The sequence below is a fragment of the Copadichromis virginalis genome, linkage group LG23, assembly GCF_057382275.1.
Source record: "Copadichromis virginalis isolate Kocher_CV1m ecotype Utaka linkage group LG23, C_Virginalis_male_GT1.1, whole genome shotgun sequence".
NCBI classification, from domain to species: Eukaryota; Metazoa; Chordata; class Actinopteri; order Cichliformes; family Cichlidae; genus Copadichromis; species Copadichromis virginalis.
In genome coordinates this window covers 50,828,703-50,856,340 of record NC_140639.1, presented here as the reverse complement: position 1 = coordinate 50,856,340, position 27,638 = coordinate 50,828,703, and the positions used below count along the sequence as shown (strand labels likewise).

At 42.5% G+C, this 27,638-nt stretch overlaps 1 protein-coding gene across 3 annotated transcripts in view; it reads left to right on the top strand.

Annotated features, from left to right (window-relative positions):
- Positions 1-27,638, top strand: part of LOC146682102 (histone deacetylase 4-like) — an 83,846-nt gene that overhangs the window by 33,953 nt on the left and 22,255 nt on the right. For all 3 annotated transcript variants that reach the window (XM_085449499.1, XM_085449498.1, XM_085449500.1), the window contains 7 exons: positions 6,395-6,545; positions 9,981-10,104; positions 11,982-12,100; positions 20,617-20,745; positions 20,838-20,947; positions 21,414-21,548; positions 21,671-21,863. In XM_085449499.1, the coding sequence (XP_085305625.1) occupies positions 6,395-6,545; positions 9,981-10,104; positions 11,982-12,100; positions 20,617-20,745; positions 20,838-20,947; positions 21,414-21,548; positions 21,671-21,863 (961 nt within the window). The remainder of the gene's footprint in view (positions 1-6,394; positions 6,546-9,980; positions 10,105-11,981; positions 12,101-20,616; positions 20,746-20,837; positions 20,948-21,413; positions 21,549-21,670; positions 21,864-27,638) is intronic.

Below are 27,638 nucleotides of genomic sequence, written 5' to 3'. Positions count from 1 at the left end.
TTATTCCTGCGTCTTTTGTGATCTTACAAAGTTTCAAACGACGCGTCGACTATTAAATCAGTCGTCGACGATTTTGATAGTCGACGTAATCGTGACTAGTCGACAAATCGTGGCAGCCCTACTGCACACAAGCACATTTACGTAGGTTGCAGACTCTGGAGGCTCAGTTTAGATTAATACCTACCCACTTTACCGTAAATTCACCGTAACATGGCTATTGGGTAACTGCTAATAGCTAAACGGCTAACATTAATGTGTTGACGTTTATTATAACTTTTAAATACGTCAGCGTGGTTGAAACAGGAGCTTTACTGACCTGTTGAAATTCCTCAGAGTGATGTTCAGTGTTTTGAGGTATCGACACTGCTGCAAATGGGTAATCAAAGAAATTTGAGTTTTTTGTATCGATTGGTTACTAATTTTAAATTTGTCAGACTTCTGGTAAGCATCGGCTCTCTCCACGATCATTGTAAATGCGGCTAATAAGCCCTGAAGAGTGAAGCAGTAAAACTGTTAATATTTTTTTGTTGTTTTAAATACACAGGTTGTAATATTGTTGTTATCAGCGAGGAACAAACGCTGTGTTGGACACTGATTTCACTTTAATTCTTCCATCAGTGTAAAAGCAGAGCAGCGGGCCTGTTACTCAAACCTATTTAAAACTGTCCTAAACAAAGCAAAGACAGACTTTGATGTAGTCTGCTGTGGGATTCTTCATTAGCAGACTAAACTCAGCCTGTGAGACCTTTAAATGCTGCGAGTGAAGAGGGAGCAGAGAACAAGGAGGCAGTCTGCCTTCATTTATTTTAACTCCAGAGATGGAGAAGAGCAATATGAGCATGTGGTTGAAGTCGGAAAATGTGCGAAAGACTTTTTTCCCCTGGTGTTACATAAGTTATGCACAAGCCCTGTTGTAGCCTTACTTTAAATATCCAGAAATATACGGTGTGCTCAGGGCGACGTGAAAAAGTGAAAAGTTCGGTTTGGTGTGAACGGCCCGGGCCGGACGCTTGGGGAACATAAACAGAGCTGCACAGGAGTGTGCGCTGGAGCTTGGATCACATGTCACAGTGACCTGGAAATACAAAGTGAATCTAGATCATCACGCCCACACGCCGAAGCTTTAATACATCAGCCCCCCACCCCCGAGAGCGCCGGAGCGCTCCCGAGAGGCAGAAATGTCACATAAAGATATTCCAGTATTTGCTCTTTTTTAGAAGAATACTGCTGTAATATGAATTGTAATACACGCAGATACAGCTGAACTACTTATTATTTCAGGACTTAGAATAAATTGTCTAAAAATGGATTGTGGGGGCAGAAGATCAGATGGCGACGTGCAGGATTACATTAGTTTGAATGTCACATGCAAGTCTTTGCTCTCTTGATCTCTTGGTGCTCAGCTTCCCTCTTTACGAACCTTTTTATTTATTCTTTCCTTTTCTCGTTTCTTTCGAGCTTGTCTTGCCTTTGTCTTTTTGTGCTTCCTTCTTCCTTACTGGTTCTGCTTTTTTCCCCTTGCTCTTCCCGTCTCTAATTTTCTCCTTTCTTGTTCCTTCTCTCACTTCTTCCTTCTGTCTTCACATTTAAACTTTTCCCTCATTTGTTTGTGTGTCATCCGCTCCTCCTACTTTCTTCTGTCTCTTACTTTTGGTTTACATTTTTCTTCATTTAATTTTTTTTGTTTTTGTATTTCACTGTTTTTTTCCTCTTCCTGTAATTTCACTCTATTGTATCTTTTTCCTTTCTAGACGTTTAAAATGATCCATTCAGTCTTGTGATCATGGTCCTGTTGCACGACCCCGTTTGGGTCCAACCTTATCTGTTGGACAGATAATAATAATAATAATGGATTGGATTTATATAGTGCTTTTCAAGGCACCCAAAGCGCTTTACAATGCCACTATTCATTCACTCTCACATTCACACACTGGTGGAGGCAGCTACGGTTGTAGCCACAGCTGCCCTGGGGCAGACTGACAGAAGCGAGGCTGCCATATCGCGCCATCGGCCCCTCTGGCCAACACCAGTAGGCAAGTAGGGTAAAGTGTCTTGCCCAAGGACACAACGACCAGGACAGAGAGCCCAGGGATCAAACCGGCGACCTTCCGGTTACAGATGCGCTTCCCAACCCCCTGAGCCACGGTCGCCCACAATGACCTCACTTTGACTCTACTGTGGTATAGAGTGGATTTCATCATTGTATCGATGACTACAAGGTGCTGAGGCCAAATCGTGGCCCTTCACCACCATGCTTGACAGCTGGTATGATGTATTTGGTTGTTGTGCGTCATGGTCAAACTTTGGTCTCATCCAAAGGACATTGTTTCAGAAGTCTTGTGTTTTGTTCAGATGCAGCTTTGCAAACAGAAATTGTTCTTGTCCTGTTATTTTAAAGAAAAGAGATTTGCCCCTTGTTACCCTCCAACCTGTTCGGTCTTTTTCCAGCTGCACTGTCATGAACTTTAACATTTACCATTTTAACTGAAGCCTGCAGAGTCTGAGATGTAGCTCTTGGGTTTTTTGCAGCGTCTCCGAGCATTGCACGCACTGACCTTGAGGTGAATTTGGGGTGAATTGTCCACTCCTGGGAAGACTGACAACTGTCTTGAATGTTTTGTACTTGTGAATAATCTTTCCCAGTGCAGAATAATGGACTTCAGATTGTTTGGAAATGACCTTACAATGCTTCCCAGACTGATGGGCAGCACAAGTTGCCTTTGTTTTTTCCTCCTTGGCATCGTGTTAACACACAACTGAATGCTCCAGACCAGCAACCTTACAAAACTTCTGCTTTTACAGAGGTGCTCAGAATTACTGGTGATCGGCTAATCAAGTGCATATGATTAGCAGGACTTAGAAAGCTGGAAGGGTGCACCTCTGCATTTTGTTAAATAATCTGTTGTAGGTTGTATTCACCTCATGTTAAGAGCTGCTAAGGACCAGGTTACATTTTTACTATGTTCTGATATGTAAAACCTTCAGACTATAGGGAATTATGATGCATTTATTGTAAATTCCATACACAGGGCTGCACATAAGTGGTCCGCAGGTGCGCATTCGCTGTCAAAATAAAAGACGCGCGTCAGATAAGAAGTTGGAACGCGCGTTTGCTGGAACGCGTACATAAGATGTTCTGGAGGAGCGGGAATACGCACTTCTTTTGCGGTGGAGGAACACCAAAGTTTTCCGTCCTGTTTTGTCATTTTTGTGATGCCGAGGGATGAGCGAGGATATCTGAAGGTGCGTTTGAGTTGTGGCGGCGCGCAGATGGAGGAGAGTGACGCACAGACTGAGCAGTGAGGCCTGTCCTCAATCAGCTCCTGTGTGCACGCACGCACAGAAATCTACAGCCATTAAAACCTAAACATCCTCTTAAATGTCAGCAAGCACTCGAACACATGCCCACAGTAGCACATACTCGAGTACCCATAGCAGCAGGCGTACATACGCTGATTCACATGCTAACAACGGGGAACTCTCAGAAATTGAGACAGTCGGAAACTCTTCAGAGTATTTAGTCAAAAAGTGGCAACATTTTCTATAATAATAATAATAATGATAATAATGGATTGCATTTATATAGCGCTTTTCGGGGCCCTCAAAGCGCTGTGTACATCTCTGGCCTAGTGAGCCACAGGGGTTTGGGCTGTGTGAATGTGGGTGGCGAGGTTACTTTGAGCCTTGCCACCCACTCAATCCCTTATCCCCCAACCTCGATTGAAAGACCAAAAAAAGGAAAAAGGATTCAGGCGTCGGGCTGGAAGCCAGCCAGACAGCCGATGAGCTTTTCTCACGGGCCCCACCTCACCTTCCTCTCACCTTCAGCCGCTAATTTATTCACAGACCGGTCTCGAGCATTTGATTTACCCTGGCGGTAAACACGAGCGCATGTCCCGGCTACTGAGCGTTTATTTACACTTCTTAAAAAAATAAAAAGACGCCATCACGACCTGATTACATGCCGTTACAGTAAACTAATCAAATATTGCCACTGGTTTCACAATGATAAGGGAGAAAGGAGCCCAGGGTGTTGATTCCTTGGCACATCAGCGAGAGGTCATTATGTTGCTGGCGGAGTGCAGGCAGCTTGCCTATTTATTCCATATTACAAAGTGATTCGGAGGCTTGACTCTGTACTTTATGTTGTTGAAATTACGGCTGCGAAAAGGGTGAAAGTGAGCTTCAGCCTGCGTTTAATTTAATTGATGCTTTTATCCACAGTCAGGCTCTGGGTCTTAGGACACTCAAGTGGGATGAAGAGGTGTCTCCAAGCACAGGTTGGCTTTTACTGTGATTTTATTTTTGACCTTTTTGGTTTCAGCACAAGCCGTCACGGCACAGGTGAGTTTGTTTCTGCGGTATAAAAGCACAGGGAAGGCAGATTTCAGAGCATTTAACAGATGCTCTTCTTTTTTCTGAGGAAGAAGCAGATTGGATTATGTGTTTTTTTACTAAAGCCTCATCCCCCTGTTAAATTGTTTATATTTATTTAAAGGCTTAAGCTTCTGGCCTGAGGTTTTTGGGGATTTTTTTATAGAACTGCAAAGGTTTTATTTCTTTCCCCCTCCTTTTTTTTCTTTAAACAGCTGTCAGATGTATTTACTTCAGATGGCAACTCAAGCAAAGCAGAAATGGGACTACTCGACTTTTAAAGACGACCAAGTAATGAAATGGTTGCATTTTTAAGATCTTTGCAAAGTGATGGTATCTGATAAGGCGAGCGGGTTTAGTCCGTGAAGTGAGCCAGTAGCATCAGCGGATTTCTTTGGTGCAATAGATTTAGTATATTTAATTTAGGCATATAAAACTTCACCATCATGCTATGATTTTCTTTCCTTTAAGCTCCTGACGTTCTTAAAAGTCGTTCGAATTTGAGCACCCAGAATGTCCGGGATCACAGACGGTGATTGTTTTGTTTCCTGTTCAGATTCTTTTGCCATATGATGATGATGTCACATGTCATATGGACCATCCATTTGCTGTGACACTTGTGTTTAATACTCAGATCCACTGATCTGGAAGAGCCACTGTGATTCAGGCTCTTATGTGCGCTCAGATTGTGGGGAAATAAAACGTCTTCGGGACTTAAAGTTGTTCGATCGGTGCAAAAAGCGCGTCCAAAGAGCAAGTTAACACCATTTCACAGCCACAAGGTGAAAATATGACTATATAAGAAAGTAATCATGGATTGAAGGTGAGCCTAGGATCAAAATGTAGGTAAACAATGAGACCTTTCATATGCCGTGACCTGTTTTGATCAACCAACCAATCCTTCATGTTGACATGACCTTTAAAAATGAACCCCCAAAATTCCCTTCTTGAGGTTAAAGCCACAAATGAAACTTCTAAGGCACTAATGCTTGTTCCTGCTCCTCTGCATCATAGACATTAAATTGGTGCAGCTTTGCTACTGAAAATGTGATATATCCTGTCAAGTTGATGCAACAGAAATTGATTTTGGCTTCAGGTTGTGACATCTGGAGCTGAGTTTTAGGCCTGAAAATTGAATGTCTGTCTCTTGTTCTTACAGACGTGAGGGCTCAAAAATGCTTTCACCCACCTCAGAGTGTAAAACCTTTGCACTAATTGTATCATACATAAAAAATCAATGATGTGATTCTGAGGGGGTCACGTGGGAACTTTTTAAAAAACGGTTGATTTATGTGGAATGACCCAAGTGGTAATAGTTCTTCATATACAGTAGCCTACTGTATACTACCGACCCCAGCCAGTCGCAGCAGCTGGCCACATGGATCTGCTGGAAGTTTCTCCCTGTTAAAAGGGAGTTTTTCCTTCCTACTGTCACCAAAATGCTTGTTTACAGGCGGTCATCTGATTGTTGGAATTTTCTCTGCATTATTGTGGTCTTTGTCTTACAATATTAAGCACCTTGAGGTAACTGTCATTGTGATTTGTTGCTGTATAAATAAAATTGAATTGAGCTATTAGAAAAAGCGTATTTGTGAGTTTCACGTGGTCACTGGTAGGTAGCATAGCAACAGCAGTGACTGTAGTGAGACATGCTCACAAAAGTATGGGATGAGTTTGTTGTTTGGACATGTGTGGTGATTACGGAGAAGGAAACATAAAGCTCTTGTGAATATGGTAAATATTGTATATAACCTTGTAGTTTTCTGTGTTTTTGCATGCTCGTATTGTTGTTGACCTATTTATTCCTGCTGTGTTCACTCTGCTGCTCTAACAATGTGAATTTCCCAACTCTGTGACTAATAAAGCCTATCTTATCTCATCTCATGATATGTAGACAGATAGATGTGAGGGCTAATAAGGAACAGTTCCAAACTTCCGTGCAGGATACTTGGAATTATCTGCAATCAGTCGCCCGTTTGGTGAATATTTGCTAATGTGATTGTGGTCTTTCTTCGTGCAGCAGCAACAGGAGCTCCTGGCTTTGAAGCACCAGCAGGAGCTGCTGGAACATCAGAGGAAGATGGAGAACCACCGTCGGGAGCAGGAGCTGGAGAAGCAGCAGAGAGAACAGAAGCTGCTGCTGCTGAAGAACAAGGAGAGGGGCCAAGAAAGTAAGTTGAAGCAAGATCAGTGATACTGAGAGCGCTAGCAGTCAACCTGAATCTGAAGCCAAGCCTGCGCCCTGTAGCCAACTTTCCCAGTTTGAACAGCAAAACCATATGAAATCATATATTGAACCAGTATAACAGCAAATGTAACTTATTTATTTTCTCTCATCTTCAGTTCACACTTTGTCACCACTGGTGCCTCAGTATGTCACTATCTAAGCTGATCAAAGCTCCTACGAACCTGCAGTTGTCATACAGAATTCTCTACCACATCTATACTCACAACAGAATCTGCTGTGAATCTCTGTGGGTCGTACCCAGTAATGAATCTAATCTGGGTTTAACTAAAACATAACAGGAGCCAAGTTGTGCTTGTTGCTAACCACTGTTTGTGGGAGTCTTTCCTCTGAGTTTAATAAATACCTTCAGGTCCATATGAGTGTCCCCAAAGCAAGAGACTTGCGTGCATTTATGTTTTCCATAAATACATACAGAACTTAACCTACTGGGATGCATCAACAGGATAACACTGGAAACAATAATTAGAGGTTGTCGTCCCCATATTAGTAGCTTACGTTATGAACAGCATTTGATTTCACACTCAGTTCAGTGTTACAGTTACAGCATATAATGTCGTGTGTAGGGTACCCACCACCACCACCACCACCACCACCACCACCACTGTGAGCTATTGTTTCCTGTCTATACAGTCAGGAAGCTTGGTAGCATCTGCCAGAGTTATCGAGAACTCTCTGTTCAAAAGGACCGTTGTGTTTGTGCGCTTCTGTGCGTGTGTGTTTGCATGTCTGTGTATTTCCATTTTACTTGGAGAACCTGTGTATTTACTGTGGTAAACGAGCTGTATTAGCCCGGTGGCCTTGGCTGGAGCTGGGCCGAGTTGTTACCGCTGCCTGCTGGATGTCTCTCAACAGTTCATTGAAAGCAAGTGGACAGGAGTCCTTGAGAGCCGTTTACACACTATATGGAAAATGGTTACAGATCGTGTGTGTGTGTGTGTGTGTGTGTGTGTGTGTGTGTGCGTGTGTGTGTGCGTGTGTGTCCAAAAGAGCAAGAGAGAGGACTGCAGTGTTTGCTCTCACGTGTATCTGCAAAGGTGCAGTTTGTGGTCTGTAAATTTCTTAGTTTGTAGCGTTTTTCTTTCTTACCACAGTTCTTTATCCAAGAAGTCTGTTTTTGCTGATTCACTGTAAGACGAGAGCATGGTTTTTTTGATTGATTGGTTATTTTAGTAATTAATCCGCTGATTCTTTTCTCAACTGATTCTTTTCATTTTAAAAATCGGGAGATAGTCGCAGTTACTTAAAGCCCACTTTCGTATCTTTCTATTGAGCACCCCAGATTACACAGAAAACTGAGACAAACACTAATTTCTGCCTAAACGTCTGAGGAAGGTCAGACGTTCAAGTTTTACTGTTCAATGACTTCCAGTTGACGAGTTGATTTTAGCTTCCAGATGGGATTTATGCATAATAAGTTTAGAAAATACAAGACAACTGAACAAATTAGCCCTCTTCCTGTTAAAAGGGAGGTTTTACTTCCCACTGTTGCCAAGTCCTTGCTAATAGGGAGTCTAATAAGCTTAATTTATAACAGTATGTTTGCACTGAAGCACCGCAGCAATTTCCTAATGTTGTAAACCCGCTCAACATTTGGCAATAAAACCCTTTCTGATTCTGATTCTGATTCTGATCTGATTGTTGAATTTCCTCTGAAGATAAAGATGAGACTTTCTGGAAAGAAAACATTAATAAATCTTTGGTCCTGATTTTGACTTCTTTTCTTTATATGCTGGCAGTGATGTGGATGTTTTGTCTGAGTGGCAACAGCTTTCAGAATACTGGAGCAGGTATTCGTGCAATAAGTGGTGTTAAATGGTACAAAGCTGTGGCAATGTTTGATTCCCCCCTTAGCTTCTGGGGGCAGTGTCCTATATCTCAGGAGTCCAGACTCAGGAATCTGTAGTCAGTTGATATGTGTGCAAGTTTTGGTTTAAGATAAAAACTAAATCACCGCCAAACGAACTCTAAACTTTTAACCTGCATGTAGTGATCGGTTATCCAAAATTACCTGATCTGAGGATTAGGAATAAGATCTCTCCTGTTGGAGGTCTTAGCTGGGATAGTCTAGTTACACTGTCTCATCTCATGCCTATAGATGTTACATATGAACATGCAGATATTGTTAGGGGAATTTAAACGGGGGGATTTAGTGGCAGAAACACACACGGGCACAGGATCGCGGTGAAGCAGATTTATTTACAGTGACAGGGGAATATTTACAAGGGAAGGGGCTATGTACAGTGGCCGGGAAAATGTGCGAGGAGACAGAGCCGAGGGGATGAAACGGAGCCGAGGTATGCGGGAGGATAGATGGCGCACCGGAGCTACCTGAGGACGAGCGACAAAACAGAGTTAGGGGATAACGTCGAGAGTAAAACTGAGGCGGACGGGGAGAGTTGGAGAGCTTACTTGAAACACTGAAATACAGGTATGGCAGTGGTCACAGGCCGGCGCGAGGTAAGTCTCTGTCACAGATCCAAAGAGGGCCAGCACACACAGGCAGGCGGCGAGACAGGCTGGTGCAGAGGGAAAGCAGGCAGGAGACGGATCTTAAAACATGCAGCTCAGTAGCGCGGAAGCAACAGATTAATCTTGCAAAAGCAGGTTACCACGATACTGCGACACCAGACGTCCGTTACTCAGCTCCATAAATGCTCCCACTGATGACGTCCGATACGCCGCCGGAATGCCATCAAGCACCGCCCCGCCTACCTGCGTCTCGAAAAGGGAAACAAAAACCCAGGAACAACAACACGCATGCCCACCAACTCCTAATAGATATGTGATTACAGAGATTAGCCATTTAAAACTGGAGTCCATCCATCCATCTTTCCTTCTACTAATCCAATTTAGGGTGGCAGGGGCGGCCTGGAGCCTATCTCAGCTGTCATAAAGCGAGAAGCAGGCTACTCCCTGGACAAGAGGCCAACATTCACGCCCGCATTCACATGTAGAATCACCAGTTAACCTAAAGCCATGCATGTCTTTGGACTGTGAGAGAACCAGAGTACTCACAGAGAATCCACACAAGTCGTGGATTCTAACCCAGGACTTGCTGTGAGGCAGCACTCTGCCACCCACAGTATTAAAAACCTAATGAAGACAGTATCTGCTTTGAAACATGTTACAGTGGAAGAGTGTAATAGGGTTCGTTTCACACTTAAGTGAAAAAGATCAAACTGATTATGAGAATTGTGATGAGACATCCAACTATCGCGTCAACCACCCATGGACACTTGGCCCTTTTCCGCGCAGTCTTCCTACAAGTTCAGTCGCGGTGGCTAACTTGTTATGGTAATTGCTCGTGATGTAGCGTACATTCAGCTGTAATGACTTTATCCGTGGCTTTCTCTTTCAGGCGCTGTGGCCAGCACCGAGGTGAAGATGCGTCTCCAGGAGTTCGTCCTGAATAAGAAGAAGGCACTGGCCCAGCGTAGCATCAACCAAGGAGGCCTCCCCAACGACTCTCCCTACTGGTACCGGTGAGGAGCATCTTTTGTGGTATTAGCTCAGCTAGTAATGCACATGATACACTCAACCAAAAAGTTTGTTTGACATCAAATCATTCTCCCTCCTGTCAGTGCGCGAGCCGCCGCTGATTCTTTGTAATGACTGTAAGCAGCAGAAGACTCCTGAACGCATCTGCAGGTCTTTCTAAGTGTAGGATGGTAATTCTGTCTCTGACAGCGGCTGAATAATGTATTGGATTGTATCTTAATCTGTCAGCGAGCTTCCTCTCCTCCACACCTGCCACACTGTGTGAGCCCGACTGAAAGATGGATCTAGCAGGGTTATGAAACAAAGATGGCAGCCCGCGCACACACACATATGCTCACACGCACACGTGATAGAGCTGCATATTGGAAGCTGATGATAGGGACCCTCACATTGAAGACTTGGCCTTGGATGGTTATTGTAGCATCTCGGGAGCCTTGTGCAGGTGTGCACACTTGCTGTTTCCTCTTTCTAGGTTTGGTGGCCTCCTGTCACATGTTTTTTATTGCCCGTCAGTGACATTGTAGACAGCGTGCTCAATGCAAGCTACAGAATTTAATATACAAACACACATCAGTTATATTTATATATAAATACTCCAATCACTGGACGCCAACTTTTCCTACTCGCAAGGAGTTTGCAGTCCTGGTTTGACTCTGTGTGAAGGAAACATGAAGATGTGAGTTTAACGACAAATAGTTGAATAATGGTAAAATGGACTCACGGTGAGTAAAGACAGTCCTCTGGGACTTTTGACACTGGGAACACAATTAAAATTCACATGTATTCCTTCATTCTTTACTGTCATTAATTCGTTTACTTGGAAAAAGTATATTTTCCAGTTTTGAATTGAATTTCCAGTAATATCAATTCTCAAAAACCCGTAGAACTTTGCAACTCAGGTGAGAGACTTTAGTTCAACCAGTGTAACGTGCCATCAGCTAATTGTATATTTTGTATGAAAATGTATATGCAGTTGACTTTTCTCTCTGTGTAAATAACTCAGAACTGTAGAATAAAAGCACAGCCCTTAAATTAATATTAGCGCTCACTACTGCTGACACAGGCCTGACATATATTCGCCTCTGTCAGTGCGCCCCAGGGTGGCTGTGGCTACAATGTAGCTTGCCATCACCAGTGTGTGAATGTGTGTGTGTGAATGGGTGGATGACTGGATATGTAAAGCGCTTTGGGGTCCTTAGGGACTAGTAAAGCGCTATATAAATACAGGCCATTTACCATTTACCATATTTAGCTTTGAAGTTCAGCCCTGGATGTAGCACATCCGAATATTATTCCCTATGACTACATGCGTCTTTGTGCTACAACAAAAAAGGACTGAAACCACAAATTGCAAACGCAAAACCAAATAAATAACGTTACATAATCTTGATGTGTGACCCAGTGAAACACCCACAAGTGTTGACTTTCAACAGCTCAAAGTAACACAAAGTGTATCTTTCTATATCTGCCTGCTTCTCTCCTTTTCTACGCCTCTCTCTGTAATCTAAATTTCTCCACTCATTGGACTCAGTTTGGAAGAGACAAGTGTGTGCATCCGCTTGTCAGGAACATGCATTTGGGTCAAAGCCAACACGGCTTAACTTTGCCTGCAAACACCACCTTATTTTGCAGGCAGTGAACAGATGGCAGCACATTTCTGTGTTCTTGCCAAGGGATTTGCATGATGCTTTAATCATAAAGATCTATGACAGCCATGAAGTTCGTTGCTTTGTCTGGATTACTCATTGAGTCACGTGTACAGTGAGTTATCGGTGTTTTGCCTTGTTGCACATGTTTTGTGATCTTGGTGGCCCCTTTAATACTGTGTGTGTGTGTGTGTGTGTGTGTGTGTGTTTTGCAGCAAAACCCAGCACAGCTCTTTGGACCAGAGCTCGCCTCCACAGACTGGCGTGTCCACCTACAACCACCCTGTGCTGGGCGTCTACAACCCCCGGGATGACTTCCCACTGCGAAAGACTGGTGCGGTCCCCACACACACACATACGCATGTGGATACACTTTGTTTTGGCAGTGCAGACTCATCTATTTGCTGCATGCACACATGAGAATTACACACACACACACAAACACACACACACACACATTGAAAGTTTAATGTCCAGTAGCTGCCATGTAGACTCACATCTAGAATTATTTAGATGGCACTGAGCACTGCTCCATTAATCACATCCAGATTAGGCTGTCAGGGTCTCCCAGCATTCCCTACATGAGAGCAGTAGAGAGTGCAAGTGTAGGTAAGTGTAGTTCAGTACAGTGAGCGCTAAGAAACATCAGCTTGACACTGATAGTTTGAATAGTAAAAAGTTACTGTTTTTTACCAAAATATGACAGCTATATTTACTGTTATTTCCTTTAATGTATTGGATATTTGAATATTAAGACTAACTGGCTTGAGGGCTGTGTTAGTAGTGAAGAACTCCAATTACCTTTGGAGTTCCCCAGGGCTCTGTTCTTGGTCCTCTTAAACTTCCACATTTCCACAGGTGCTTTTGCAGGTGTCTTTTCTTCAATGTTTAAAAAGCCACTCTCCCTTTACATAACAACATAGCTCAGTGAATTTGGGTGTGGTACTACTATAATGTGCCACCAAAGCAGCAAGTCAGTTGGTGAAATTTCAACTGCCTTACATCAAGTACAATGCCAAGCATAAAGCACACTACCAGTAAACTCTGGAGCAGTTTTAAAAAAATAAACCTCTATTTAACCCGGAGAAAATAAACTCTTAAGTAGGGATGGGTATCATTTAGGTTTTATCCGATACCAGTGCCAAACTGGTACTTTAACAGTGCTCGAACTGGTGCTTAAAGAAAGGAGAACACACAATTTGTCCTAAACCTCTCATGTTTAACTGTTTTCCACTTTTTCTTTGGTCATTTTAGCCTTTTTGGCCAGGGTGAAGGGAGTATCTGCCATCAAACAAGAAGACAGCCGCATGTAACTACGACGGTGTTTGCTAGTTCACCTTACATGCATTAATGTAATAACGTGGTTAGCCTACTCAACGTAAATTACACACGAACAACATTAAGCTACTCACGCAGAGAAGAACGGCTGCTGCTGCATCATCATCCTCATCATTTCTGCTACACTGGCAGGGCTAGGGGCCAGGACTCTCCTCTTCGGGTTCTTGGGGGATGTTGCTAACTCCGGGTCCGATAACAGGCACCAAACCCGCAGTAGATGTGCTCGGTGTGAGGTCTCGCAGCAAGCTATCAAATACGGCGCATTTCTCGGCTTTTTAAAAAAACGCTATGCGTCGCCAGGTGTTTCATCAGATTCGAGGTGTTACCTCCTTTGACAGTATCACAGTATCAGCTTAAAGCACTTGTTGCTGCTGAGTTTGCATCTTTTGCTGTGAAGTACAGCCAGACTTTGACAGCTTCGCCTTGGGCATTTTTAATCTGTAGCTCTGCTCTAACAGAACGTACGTACCTGGGCCCGCCTACTACGCTCGCAAAGGTAAAATGATTGGCTAAAATCTAAAGTGTATCACATCTCAGGAAAAAAAAGCACCGAAATGTGCGCTGCTTTTCGGTCTGGTTACTACCGTTTATGTCAGAACCGGTGCCATCATGGCACCGGATACCGGTACCCATCCCTACTCTTAAGATTGAATCTCTTTTACAAGAGCATCCTGGCCAAGAAGGACAGCAGTACTATTATAAGTTGCATAAATTAACAGCACATACACATACAAAACAATACACCAGGTGAGTACAAGCTTTGAGAAGAGTTTGGGGAGGGTCCTTATTCTGTTCCCGCATGACTGTGATCCAGTACATAAAGTCCAAAAAAGGCATGGTTGGATGCATTTTGGTGAGTTTAACCCCGTTCAACACCTTTGGGATGAACTAGATCAAAAAATGTGAGTTCAGTATCAGTGTCTGACCTCACAAATGCTCTTCTGGATGAATGGGTAAAGATTTCCACAGATTTATTCCAGACTCTTGTAGAAATCCTTCCCAGAGGGGTGGAAGCTTTTGTAGCTGCACCATACTGATGCTTAGGGTTGTAGGATAGGATAGCATAAAAGCTTTAGTAAATTTAATGTGTAGGTGGCCAAATACCTTTTTCACATAGTGTATGTAAGATATGTACACACAAGCGCAGCATGCACTTCTTATTGTCCAGAAACTAAAACAGATTCACAGAGCTGAAAGTTTTGTTTCACATTCGGTGCTCATCATGTCAAAAAGAATTAAAGCAGTTAAAACTGCTGCACACACCACAGAAATAGATAAAAGTTTACTTGTGGTGCACAATCTGTCATTCTTTGGGTCTGCTGCTCAAACATCAGATGTCTTTAAAGCTTTAGCGAGTAAAACCAGCTGTGTTCAGCGTGCTTTTGTCAGGTGTGTGTGTATGTGTAGCTCTGTGTGGGTGTGCGAAGTGCGAGTGGTGTGTGCGGTGGTGTAGCCGTGAAGCAGCGGTCGTCTTACAGTGCAATTATTCACTTAGCCCAGTGGCAGGCCGCTCCAGCCCTGTTGACTCTGAGCCTGCAGGCTGCTGGCTACGACAACAGATAGACCACAGTTGACACTGGCCCACACAGCTGCATTCCACCCTGGGAGATCAGCAGAAGGAGAGGAAAGTGAGGGAGAAAGAGGCAAGTAACATGAAGGAAGAAAAGGAGATAATGAGTAGAAATGAGTGAAAACAGAAAAAGGAGAATGAAGAAGGTGCTTGCTAGCTTCGCTGATCATTTCCTTGAGAAAGATGATTAGAGCATAGAAAATGAGAGCTGGCATGCAGGATTTAAACTAAATCCAGCAAGTGCACAATGATTACACACTTAGCAAAATCTGCTTTATGTGCAGAATGGAAAAAAAAAAGAGAGAGAAAAACTGGAAGATGGCAGAGAGTGAAAAGATCGTCCCTGGAGTGTCAGCCCGTCCCTGGATTTCTATAAGGCTGAGGATTGTGCTCTGCTGCCGAGAGAGAGGGGAACCTGTGCCGCCCTGATATTTGCCCACAGCACTGACGTGCTTTGCGGGGTTTACTTATGGTAATGGCAGCTTGGTGGAGTTTAGAGGCTCTTTTATATCACCGCCAGGCCATAAAATAGAGGACTGGAACCCAGAACTCCCAGCAACGGCCGAAGGAAGCAACAACGCTCTTTTGTGCATCTCCCCGTCGTCCTTTTTACCATTTTACAGTGCAACGACAGAACAAGCCAAAAAGTTTGCTTTCTTTTTGAGTCCCGGCTGATTTGGTGACAACTGTGGTTACTTCTTGAACAGCGTGAGATTTTAGATTTAATGCAAGCAAATCTGTAAGCAGTAAAACGGACTCATTGTTTTCATGCTTTCCTTATGGCAGCAAGCAGCCTTTCACCTGTAATTCTTCGTCCATCAGTTCACTTTGACTACTTCTAATCTACACATAAGACTCTGCAGAATGTTACAGCATGGAACAAGTCCCAGAAATGTTTTAGCTTTTGGTGCACTTGTTCTCCATTGTACACTCAGTGTGTGGAGAGCAAAAAAGGAACCATATTTGCTGGAAATTGTATCTCAAAACCACCCAAATGTCATCAGGTGATGATTTTTTCTTTTTATACTTGTCCAACAACAGAACAGGAAGTCTACACCAGACGACATTTCAACTTATTAAAGGCCAAGCTGTGGGAAAGGTGCAAAATTGTAACTAAACACATGGTTTAAGTTCTAAGCAAGCTAAAGGTGTAAAAGGTAGAAGAGTCAGGTGACACAAGGTGTTTCCTGAGGACCTTTTGTCCCAGAACATCAAGTGCATTCACTGTACCGTATTTCTGTATGCATTTAGGGGTGAAAGAGCACGACATGAACAATGCCCCTGTCTAGAACATGTTCTCACACACCAATAAAGATATGAGAGGGGAAAACAAAGTGAAGCCTTCTTGTCTTTTCACTGATGAGCGAGGCTGTTTTGTGGCCTCACTGGGCAGCATGCCCATGTGGAATACAAGAACGCATACAGTACATGCTGCTGCTTGATAACTGGACCGTATAAATCTCCCGTATATACAAAGCAACATGCGGCTGTGGGGGCGTCACTCACTGAATGCTAGCTGGGCGCCCTGGTTAAGGCCCCGTTTAACAGGGCCACAATACACCATTTATGTAGCCATATCGCTCTGATTGCGTGTGCTCTTGCTTTTCACAGGCTTATAATACAACTTTCAGACTATCACTAGTCGGAGTTTGCAATTTTGAACAGCAAACTTAAAAAAATAAATTAATGTAAAATTAATTAGCCTGTTCTGTGCAATGATTGCCAAAATTAGAGAATGAAGATGGGTCCAAGAAACATGATAATGCAGCCTTAGATATAACCGATTCCCTTAACACCACATGTGTTTTTATGAGCACCACATTTGGTCTTGTTTTCTCTTTAGCCCTCAAAGAGCAGAGAAAACCTATTTTCACAGTTATTGACATTTTCGTCAATTCCCCTCGGCTTTGACTTTTAAAAATGTCTTTCCTCTTTCCTCTGCTAATAACGAAAGCAGAAATCTAATTACTCAAAGGGCCACTTGTTATCCTTCCTTCTTCTGTCGTGCCATTTCTTTGTTTTCCTTTCAGAAAATAAAATGCCTATTAGTATTTTCAAATTCTAAGAAAAACAAGATCTGTCATGAATCTTCAAAGATGTAAATGAAATGACGACTCAGGAGTTATTTCTGATTTGATGGATGCATTTATTCAAACTCTTTCTCCTCGAAAGGTCGTGCTCATTCAATATTGATCATGACAGAAGACATGTTTCTTTATACTTTGCTTTCAAGAAGATAGACTTTGTCTGAGGTTTTTTTTTAAGTGGTTATATCCAGTAGTTCCCCGGTGCCTACAGGTCTTTCAGAGTTTTTCTTGAGTGTCTTCAGCCATGTGAAAAACACGGCGGAGCCTCTGTCATGGTTTGTGACTGCATTTCAGTCAGTGGTGTTGGAGATCTTGTCAAAATTGATGAAATTATGAATACAGAAAAGTATAATCAGATTTTCATCCACTATGCAATAGAATCTGGCGTGTCCGATTGACACTGGCTTCAGTTTTCACCATGACATGCTCCTAAACACACTGCCAATGCGATTAAAGCAGCGGTCCCCAACCTTTGCGGCACGGACCGGTTTATGCCCGACAATATTTTCATGGACCGGCCTTTAAGGTGTCGCGGATAAATACAACAAAATAAAACTAGTACCGAAAAAAAGATTTATTCATAACACACGTGAAAAGACCCAGGAAAACAGAGTTAACGATAAAAACGATAACAAAATAACGCTGAAAACCGATAAAAACCCTGAAAACCAAACATTTCACACCTGGGCCTCAACTCTCGCGGCCCGGTACCAAACGACTCACGGACCGGTCCGAGGCCCGGGGGTTGGGGACCGCTGGATTAAAGCATACCTGGACAGAGACCAGTCATGGTTTGGCCTCCTCAAAGCCAGAAGCCCAGCATTACTGACACTTAAAAAAAGTTTTGAATGTCCTTGAAGAAGGACAAGCAAGGCAACCTTGCATAAAGAGTTCAGGCTGTTGAACATTAAAGCTTATCATACGAAATATTAACTTTCAAACTCGTCAGAATTGTGTAAATCGTGTTTTTAACCTTATACAGTTTTTCCATACATGTGACCAAAAGGGAGTAGATCAAGACTTTTGTACAGTACTGTAGATACTAGGGGTGCAACGATACTCGATATTGAACCGTTCGATACAGTGCTTTCGGTTCGGTACGCATATGTATCGAACAATACAAAAATTTTAATTTATTTTATCAACTTTTCTTCTGACGATGCTGTCTGTGTTGAGCGCTCAGTGGATCTGCGTTCGACTACTCCACCTAGGCTGCACTGTCAAGCGCAGATCCACTGAGCGCAGCACAAGCTAGCAAGACAGAAGCTAAGCTCGTTGCAACATGGCAAATTGAACCTCCCCCACCCTCATTCAGAGCTGGCCTTTGGAACTATTTTGGTTTTCATGTGACGTATGACCCTGAAGGTAAGCGCGTCATGGACTAAAGTAAAACAGTATGTTGGATGTGCCATGCAATGCTCAATTACATGGGTGGGAACTAGTGTGTTAGCGCAGTTAGCTCGTTAATGTGTTGACGCCGTCCAGCCCCACGCACGGGGCGATCCGCGGTAGCTCTTTAACGGAGATTTGCCGTGTTGTGGCGTTAATGTCATTTCAGATTAACGCTGACAGCACTAGTGGGAACACAACGAATATGACTGCACATTTACTCCGACAGCATCCTCGTGCAAAGACAAGTGGAAGCAGACAAAAACAACAAGCACGCATGCTACAAACTTTACCCGAGTCATTTAGACAGCCGTTAGCACAGGATTCTCCTTATGGGGACCTGATATGTTTAATATGCTGCTGAGAATATAGCCCAGAAGAAGCTATAGTATAGCTTTTATTTTGAAAGAGCCATTTCTCTGTAATAAACTCTTTTCCAAAGATGAGTGATTCCTCCAGCAGATAGTTATTTTTTTTATTACTTTGTTGTTTCAGCAACATTAAATTTAAAAACTGTACTTTTGAGTTAAAATATATATTTATAATTTTAATAAATGACAAATTAAAAAAGCATGAACATTTTTTGTATCGAAAAAATATCGAACCGTGAATTTTGTGTATTGTTGCACCCCTAGTAGATACAGTAGTTTTACTACTAGAACAAATATTAAAACAGAACATATCAGAATCTCTTGTTGTGCTTGGTGAAAAGTGATGAAATACACCGGAACATTCACAGCATTCAAAAAGTCAAAAGCCTTAATCAGCAGCCTTCATTTTGACCAAATATTGTATTTGTTATGACAAAGACCCTTTTTTTTGGGTTTGCTTAATTTAGATCTAAAATCTAAAGCAGAGTCACAGAGTTTTTATTGGATTTGTAGTAAATTGGCTTTGAAAACCACCTCCCCTCAACGTTAATTGGTTTGACTCCATCTGGACTGAGCTCTCCTTCCCACTTTGTGTTACTGTACCTTCACACCTCATATTTCACACTTGTGTCTTCTCCACACATTTATTTTTACTTGACACTGCAAACGGGAACAAGTTCATCTGTGATCGTTTCCCAAAAGGAACAGTTGCTCCGGTGATGGTAGCTTCTGGGTGCTTTTACCTATCCTGTCAGTCTTAAAAGAGATATAGTAGACGGTTAAACTGGTTATGTCATAATAAAGGTTAGAAGTGCCCTGTTTTTGATTTTATCTATCCGCTGATGACTGAAAATTGGATAATAAATAGAAAAATTATCCAAGGCTGCTGATTGGCAGGGTAAAATAAACCGAGCATTAGCCTTCATGGTCTGAGCCATGAAAGCTAATGAGGTGACATGCCGTTCCCTTCTGTCAGTATCCATTCACAAGTCCGTGACAGCGTACACAAAAGACCAAAAGACCTTTAGCCAGTCAGACACGGCTCCCAAATTGGAGCTAATTGCTTTTTAGCCACAACGTCTTTGGGAAAATCAGAATGTGGCTTGTTCGAAAGCATCTCAGTAGGCGGGGGGAATTGTACACTAAATGAATAGCAGCATGTAACAGTTTGTCCACCTAACAGGTTTCGTAACAGAGCCGCTCGGTAGAAGGTGCTCCCCCGGCTGATCAGTGTGTAGAGCTCCCAGTTTAAGCTGAAAGTCTGCGTGACTGTAGCTCAGGTAACTCTCACTTCCTGCCGATTGATTCATCCAAAGCTGCCAGTTATCTGTTTAACATCAAGGAGGTTTGACAGGGGTGCTGCTCCTCAGCTGGTGTTGGCAAGAAACCAAAATATCCCATTTACCAGAGGTGACAGAAGTGGAGGTTAGTGCTGCGGTGCAGTGATTTCCAACCAGGGCTGTGAGAACGTCAAGGGTTCACAGGGGGAACATGGAAAGATTAGTTTAATTATCGTGGTTAGCTAAAGAATTGAGCGAACCCGAAGAAGTTTGAGCAGAAAGTTGGCACTTATTGTATTGGACAGGAAGTGCAAAACAGCAGCCATGATGCTTTTTAAATATTTGATGCATTAGTTTCCAGACAATAAAATATAGAGAAGTCATTAAAAACATCTCATCTGCCTTCTTTCGATGTGGAGTAGTGGCTCCACGCTGACTAAAGCCGGGCATACACTGTGCCATTTTTGGCCCATTTTGAGATGATTTTTCAGTTGTGCGACCGTTTTTCGCCTTAATCGTGTGTCGTGCATCGTGTAGTATACACGTGGTAACGAGAGACAGAGTTTGTGTTATAACCTTCATGTTATGGACGCACAGTGTGAGCACTCAGGTCGCATCAATGCATTAATCACAAACCTCTTGAAAATGTTAATTCGAAATGAATTGGTGACATGTAGAAACTGTATTTTAAGGTTTTTTTCTCATTTCAGTAGCTTATCAAAGCTTTCTTCATTAAGGTATTTATGCGCTTACGATAACAGAGTTCAAATTGGATTTCAAAAAAAGAATTTGGTCTCTTTTCAATCTTCTTTCAGCATCTGAGCCCAACCTGAAGCTGCGCTCCCGGCTGAAGCAGAAGGTAAGCGAGCGTAGGAGCAGTCCGCTGCTGCGTCGCCGAGACAGTCCCATCACCAGCGCCAAGAAACGCTCGCTCGACATGGCAGGTAAGAGGCAAGCAAACGGCTCGCTCAGAGTTTCATTCCACACTGCTGCTGGTTTCTTGTGTGTTTGATTTGTGTGTCTGCGCGCGTTTCAGACTCGGCATGTAGCAGCGCACCCGGCTCGGGCCCAAGCTCTCCAAATAACAGCTCCAACAACATCCCTAATGAGAACGGCATCACTGTGTCAGTCTCCAACAACACGGAGGTAACGCACACGCATACATTTGCTGTTATAGATGCCATTTATCTTTCTGTTGTTGTTCTTGTAATTTTAGCATAAAACTTATTAAGCCTGATCTCTGAAATTGTAGCCTGGCTCCTTTGTGCCAGCGATGTGCTGCAGGTTCTCTTATTAGCTTTAAAACATTGCAGCCTGGAGTACGTATGAAGGCTGTGATTGAGGGATGTTCGGATTATTGTTCTGTGGACAAGGAGGCAGGCTGAGGAGCTGGCAAGATGCTATTTGTGGCAGCCATTAGGGGCACTCAGGCAGTGTGGAGGAGGCTTCTGTCCGTGACAGTTTTACATCAGCAGTGAGGGTGCAAATGTAGATCTTTCCCCGTGTGTGGACTTTTTCTTCTGTGTGCTGTTTGGTTTTTTTTGTTATCTGTGTGCAGGAGGTTTTTTCCCTTGATGCAAACACAGATAAATCATTTAAATGTGTTTTCCAGGCATCTTTGGCCCAGAGGCTGTGCAGCGGTGCTGATCGTGGCTCCGTTAGCCAGCTGTCCCTCTACACTTCCCCATCTTTACCCAACATCACCCTGGGGCTGCCAGCCACTGCCACGGCCACTGCTGCTTCTAATGTAAGGAGGAAACTTGACTGAACAGCTTGCAGACTGTGCATCTCTCTAACTGTGAATTTGTTTTGTTTAGAGTGCACTGTCTCCAACTATCTATTCAAATATGCTTGCACGCTCTTTTCCAGGTGACCTCAGCCCAACAGGATGGAGGCCTGCAGCCAGCCCTCTCCCTCAGCCCTCCATTCCTCTCCGGTGGCCACTTGACCCCCTACTTGGCTGAGGCTGGAGCAGGAACAGGCGGGCACGGTGCACACAGTCCCCTGCTCCAACACATGGTGCTCATGGAGCAGAGTCCAGCGCAGAGCCCCCTGGTGACAGGTAGGGGAAACAATTCAGCTTTTATTAAATACCTTAAAGCATAGACTATATATACATGAAAGATGGCGATAGCCACTGGTTTCCAAATTAGCTATTTTTTGCAATCACTATAGTGATCTGAAGGCCGACATGACCGCATCTGGATGAGAGGGTAGACCTCGGGTGTTACCTGAACCCTGGGGACAGCAAGCTGCCCCCGTTAGATAAACAGGCTTAAAACAACATATACTTAGAGGAGAAAACAGCTGCTTCCCTGGAGTGTCCTTTAAATAAAACTGAATATTGAACAAGAGTTAGTTAGTTATCACCCAACTGAGCTCATATCTTGAAGGTTCAAACTCATCTTGGTTTTTGGGGGATAGACAAGAGGGTGTTGGTATTTACTGATGCTACCAAGGAGCATCCATAGACGCAGATACCTGCTAATGAGCGATAATGTGTAACTAAACATGCCACTGACATGTGGCACAATCAGCCATGTAATTTTGTGTTGCTTTTTGATTCATTAGTGACGGAGTCCATGTGCCTTACTGTTTTCAGAGGAATGTTTTTTTTGTTTAAGTTATTTAACACTGAACCATGAAACATTCAAGCATGTGTCTGCACAGACAAGTTAGCAAAGAGCAAGTTTTTAATTATATCTTTAAGGACTTTGCAAGTAGCAGCATGATTAGCTAAATATATAAAATTGTTTTGTTTTTTGCACCAACAAGTTAATTCCAAAGAGACATTAGCTGAAAACTTGGTGTCTTAGCGTGTTGTGCAGTGGGTCATAAAAAATTTGAGGAACCCGGACAGAGGTCGTCTAGGATGGATGTCAAAGAGCCGTTCTTAAGTAAGGGAAACACTGTCAGCATCAATGTTCCCTCTAAGCTGCTGGCACGTCTCTGCGCACAGAAAATCTGCATTGCGCACAAAAAAAATCTAACCTGAATTGAAATTAAAATAAATACGTTAACAATTCTGTTTTACAGTGTTAGTCAGTGACTGGCTGCTCCTGTATGGGATCAGAACGATGCCACCTTATCCCACAGTCCAGCCAATGATGCGATTCATTATTCGTTTAGCACAAATCTTGTGTAGTTAGTGTGTAGTCAGTGTGTAGTCAGCGTGTAGTCAGTGTGTAGTCAGTGTGTAGTTAGTGTGTAGTCAGTGTGTAGTCAGTGTGTAGTTAGTGTGTAGTCAGTGTGTAGTTAGTGTGTAGTCAGTGTGTAGTCAGTGTGTAGTTAGTGTGTAGTCAGTGTGTAGTCAGTGTGTAGTTAGTGTGTAGTCAGTGTGTAGTCAGTGTGTAGTCAGTGTGTAGTCAGTGTGTAGTCAGTGTGTAGTCAGTGTGTAGTTAGTGTGTAGTCAGTGTGTAGTCAGTGTGTAGTTAGTGTGTAGTCAGTGTGTAGTCAGTGTGTAGTTAGTGTGTAGTCAGTGTGTAGTCAGTGTGTAGTCAGTGTGTAGTCAGTGTGTAGTTAGTGTGTAGTTAGTGTGTAGTGTAGTCAGTAGTGTTGTTGTGTGTCAGAACAATGAGGCGCCTGCTGAGTGTTACAGGTGTTACAGCAGTGACACATCTGCTGTTGTCCTGCAGGTATCAGGCTGTTGTTCTCCTTCATCTCATAGTGGACAGGAATTATTTTTGGAGCAGCACAAATAATTTGTGTGGCATCAGATTTGATGCAGAACAGCTGATTGTTCTGTAAATAGTTTGAAATGTTTGTTTAAAAAACACCTTGGCTGCATTTTTAGGTAAACAGCTGCAAAAAACTTTGTTGTTTGCAAAACTCAGTTACTTTTTGAAGAAGTAACTCTATAGTTACCGGTAATTGCCCAACATTGGTCATTATTTACTGTATTTGCAGACAGAGTTACAGACTCTCTCCCAGACCACAGACTCATCATACAAGTCAGAGCTTTATTTAAAAAAAAAAAAAAATTATATATATATATATATAATTTTTTTTTTTTTTTTTTACTTCCAATAGTGTTAACATGCTACAGGTCATGAACAAGATTATTTTTCTTTTCATTGTAAGTGGGCTAAAGCAGTTAATTAAAAGTAGTCTAACATAAATGCTGTAATTAGATTATTTTAATAAACATGTAACTTGGATGGATTGGATGCTGGCGTGACCACAGTGCACACGTCTGCTGCTGCTCACAGTGGTCCAAGGGACGCTCAGAGAGTTTGTGTGTTCGCTCAGACACATGAAACATTAGAGGTAGGGCAGGGTATCGTCACTCATTTCTAGAATCGATTCAATTCCGATTCACAAGGTCCCGAATCGATTCGATCCACGATTCGATTTAATTCGATTCGATTTGAATCTGGGAAATTTTGACAGTCAGAAATATTATAATTCAGATCAGCACATTTACATATTTTTGTATCTATAAAAAGGAAGCTGACACACGCAAGACTTTATCAAAGGTGTGAGCGTCACAGCAGAGGCCTTTGTGTCAAAGTAGCTGAAGATAAAACACAGAAAAACATGAAGGTTTTCCTGGCCTGGATTTTATAAAAATAATCTGCAGTAGAGCTGGGCGATAGAACGATAACGATATGTATCGCGATATAACTTTTACTCGATAGAGAAATTAAACTATCGCGATAGACCTCGCCGCTCTTGTCCTCTTAAAAAAAAAAAAAAAAAAAAAAAAAAAAAGGTCAGCCAATCCAAATTAAGTAGCGCAGAGCCGAACCAATCACAGCCGCAGCGTCACGTCGCGTGACTTGTTACGTACAGCACAAGTGCCAAGCCGCACGTGTGTTTGTTTGGGAAGCAGCCAGCGCGTAATGGAGGAAATGAGTGTGCCGACTAGAAAAATCAACCGAGCGTGACCGAAGAGAAAACAGATGATGGTTCCAACGCCGGAGAGATTGTCGAACGGAAGAGCCATAGAAGTTCCGTAGTGTGAAGGTATTTCTGCTATTTCAAGTCTGACAAAAACAGAGTAGCGTTCACTGTAAATTGTGCTGAAAGCAAGTCTGGAAATACAATAAACTGGTGCATGCGTCACACTGTGCGCCACGTTATTGTTTCAGTGAAATGAATTTCTACAATACTGTTAATTCTACTCTCTGCAGTGTTTAAATGCTTACATATACACACAGTTACTGTCCGTCCACACTTACGACTCGGTTCTGCTTCTATGCCCCAGCTTTGTTTACTTTTTCCCACTGAGGCTTCTAGACTTCTGATTGGCCAACATTTCTGCACGGTTAGGAATCTAGCGCCACCTGCTGCTTTGGCATGTTCATAGCAGCGTTTTCCTTCATTTCTGCCTTTATGTGTGGACGGGATTATTTTTTAAAACGGAAACGGAAAATCTCCGTTTTCAAAAATACCCGTGTACGTGTGGATGTAGCCTCAGTCTCTGACTGGAAGCGCTAATTCGTCATTCGGCTTTTGTCAGACTAAAGTAACTGTTAAAACTGTTTGAAAAGCTCAGCTATACAACAAGGAGAGATTGAGAATTTCCTTTTAGTTCTCAGTTTATTTGATACTGACAAAAGTTAGTCAGTTTTGTCTGTTCTTCTGTAAAACAAACTAAGATTTATTTTTAGAATTAATATTTTGTTTCTAAGTGGAATTGACAATTTAGTCTGTTTCGTTTGTTCTATTTTGAAACTTAAACGCTTTAGCGGCTGCCTTTTGTGTAGTTTGTAATATTTGCCTTTATTTATCTGAAAAAGTCTCATGTTCCTTAAGTACATCTACCCTGTTGAACTTATTATGGGAAATAAATATTTAAATAAAAACAAGCTGCTGATTATTTCACATTTTACTTGTGAGCAACGGCACATTTAAATCTTACAAATATAGTTATTTGGCTTATATCGTGATAGATATCGTTATCGCCTGAAATGAAAAAAACACATCGTGATATGAAAAAATCTCATATCGCCCAGCTCTAATCTGCAGTACATCAAAAAACGAAAGAAAACCATTAATCAACACATGAACATCACCTCTGAAGTTACAGCGGTTTTATTAGAGACACAGCGTTTTGCATTTTGCATAATTTTAAAAAGTTTAAATTTGTTCAGTATTGAACAGCAGAAATTAGGTTTTTTTTCGGAAGTATATAAAACGAAAAAAAAACGTTGGCCGACAGCGCTGTAAACTTGTGCGTAACAAGAAAGCGAATAACGAAGAAAACAGATTTTTAGACGGGAAACTGTTCGTGAAGTACAGAGAGAGAGAGAGAGAGAGCTGTGCATCGTGGTCGAAGCAAAACCGTAAAAGTCAGAGTGAATTCATGATGATGTTTATGTGAAGTGTAGTTTGGATCTTCTTTTGCTGCTGGTTCAGTCAGTATTGTTTGGAGAGAGATCAAACTAACAGCTTCAGAATCAGCGCAAAAAGGGCGTGAACACAAAGCGCGGACCCGCCGACAGATCAGAGTCAGCGAGCTGTCTGCTTTCATCCCCGACTGTGAGAAAGGCGACATCTCACTGATTCTGATCCGCGGGTCGCGCTGTGTGTTTAAGTCTTTGTGCAGAATCCGTGTACCTGCTCTCATTTACTGTCTTAGCTGTTTGGTGGTTGTTGAAATTTTGTGAGATGTCACCTGAGATTCTGGCATTTCGGGCAAAATAAATTTATATTAAAAAATCGATTCAGGATTTTAATGAATCGATTTTACGTTATCCAAGCCAGAATCGATTTTAATCGATAAATCAATTATAAAAACCCAGCCCTAACTAGAGGGAACATTGGTCAGTATGTATGGTAGAGGTAAGGAGAGCGCTACAGCAGTGAATGTACAGGCATCTGTAAAACACGGTGGAGGCTCTGTCATGATTTGGAGCTGCATTTCAGCCAGTGATGTTGGAAATCTTGGAAAAATTGATGGATCCCTCAGAGCCCGACATTATTGAAACAGTGTGGGATCATCCTGACAGAGAACAAAAGGCAGCCTAATCCGAAGAAGAGCTTTGAATGTCCTTCAGGAAGCCTGGAGAACTGTCCCTGAAGACTGCTTAAAGAAATTACCGAAAGCTCCCTAAGAGAGTCCAGGCTGTGTTGAAGAATAAAGTTGGGCCATACCAAATATTGACTTTCAGGCTTGTTAGAATTGTACAAACTCTGTTTTTACGCCTTTTTTTTGTATTTCCATTTATTTTCCGTTTTCCTAGCAAAATATAAAGAAATGAAGGACAGCTGAAGACTTTTCCACAGTGCTGTATAACAGTTCAACCTGTGTAGTTGTCACAGATGCTAAAATTGGCTGTAGATATCCAAAATATCTGTAAAGATGTTATTTTTGCTCTAAAGTTGGACATTTTAATAGTGCAGTTAATGGAGAATTTTTAGAGTTAGAGTTTTAGAGTTAACACTTTTAGAGTTGGTCTCAAGTGGCCATTAGAGGAACTGCAGTTTTTGGTACTTACTGCTTCGTTTTACAGCCTCAGCTTGATTAAATGTTAAATAAATAGCAGCAGTAGCTGAGAAAAAGCAACAAAAGAATCAAATGCAACGTAAACGAAAAGTAAAAATATTCATTTTTGCTCCTGCAGCCATCTGGTTTCACACGCACACATATGCACACACACATGCATACACACACATGCACGCACGCACACACATGCACGCATACACACACATGGACGTGCAGAAAAATAAAACCATCATCGCTGTGTGCCCCCTCACACTGACAGACGTCCATTCATTAGCTCGACCTAATGAGCTCCTTTCATATGTCAGCATATGCTGTCTGAGTATGACATGGGTCCATTGTGTGCCCTTTCTCATCAGCTCATTCACTCACTACCACACTGCGTCTATT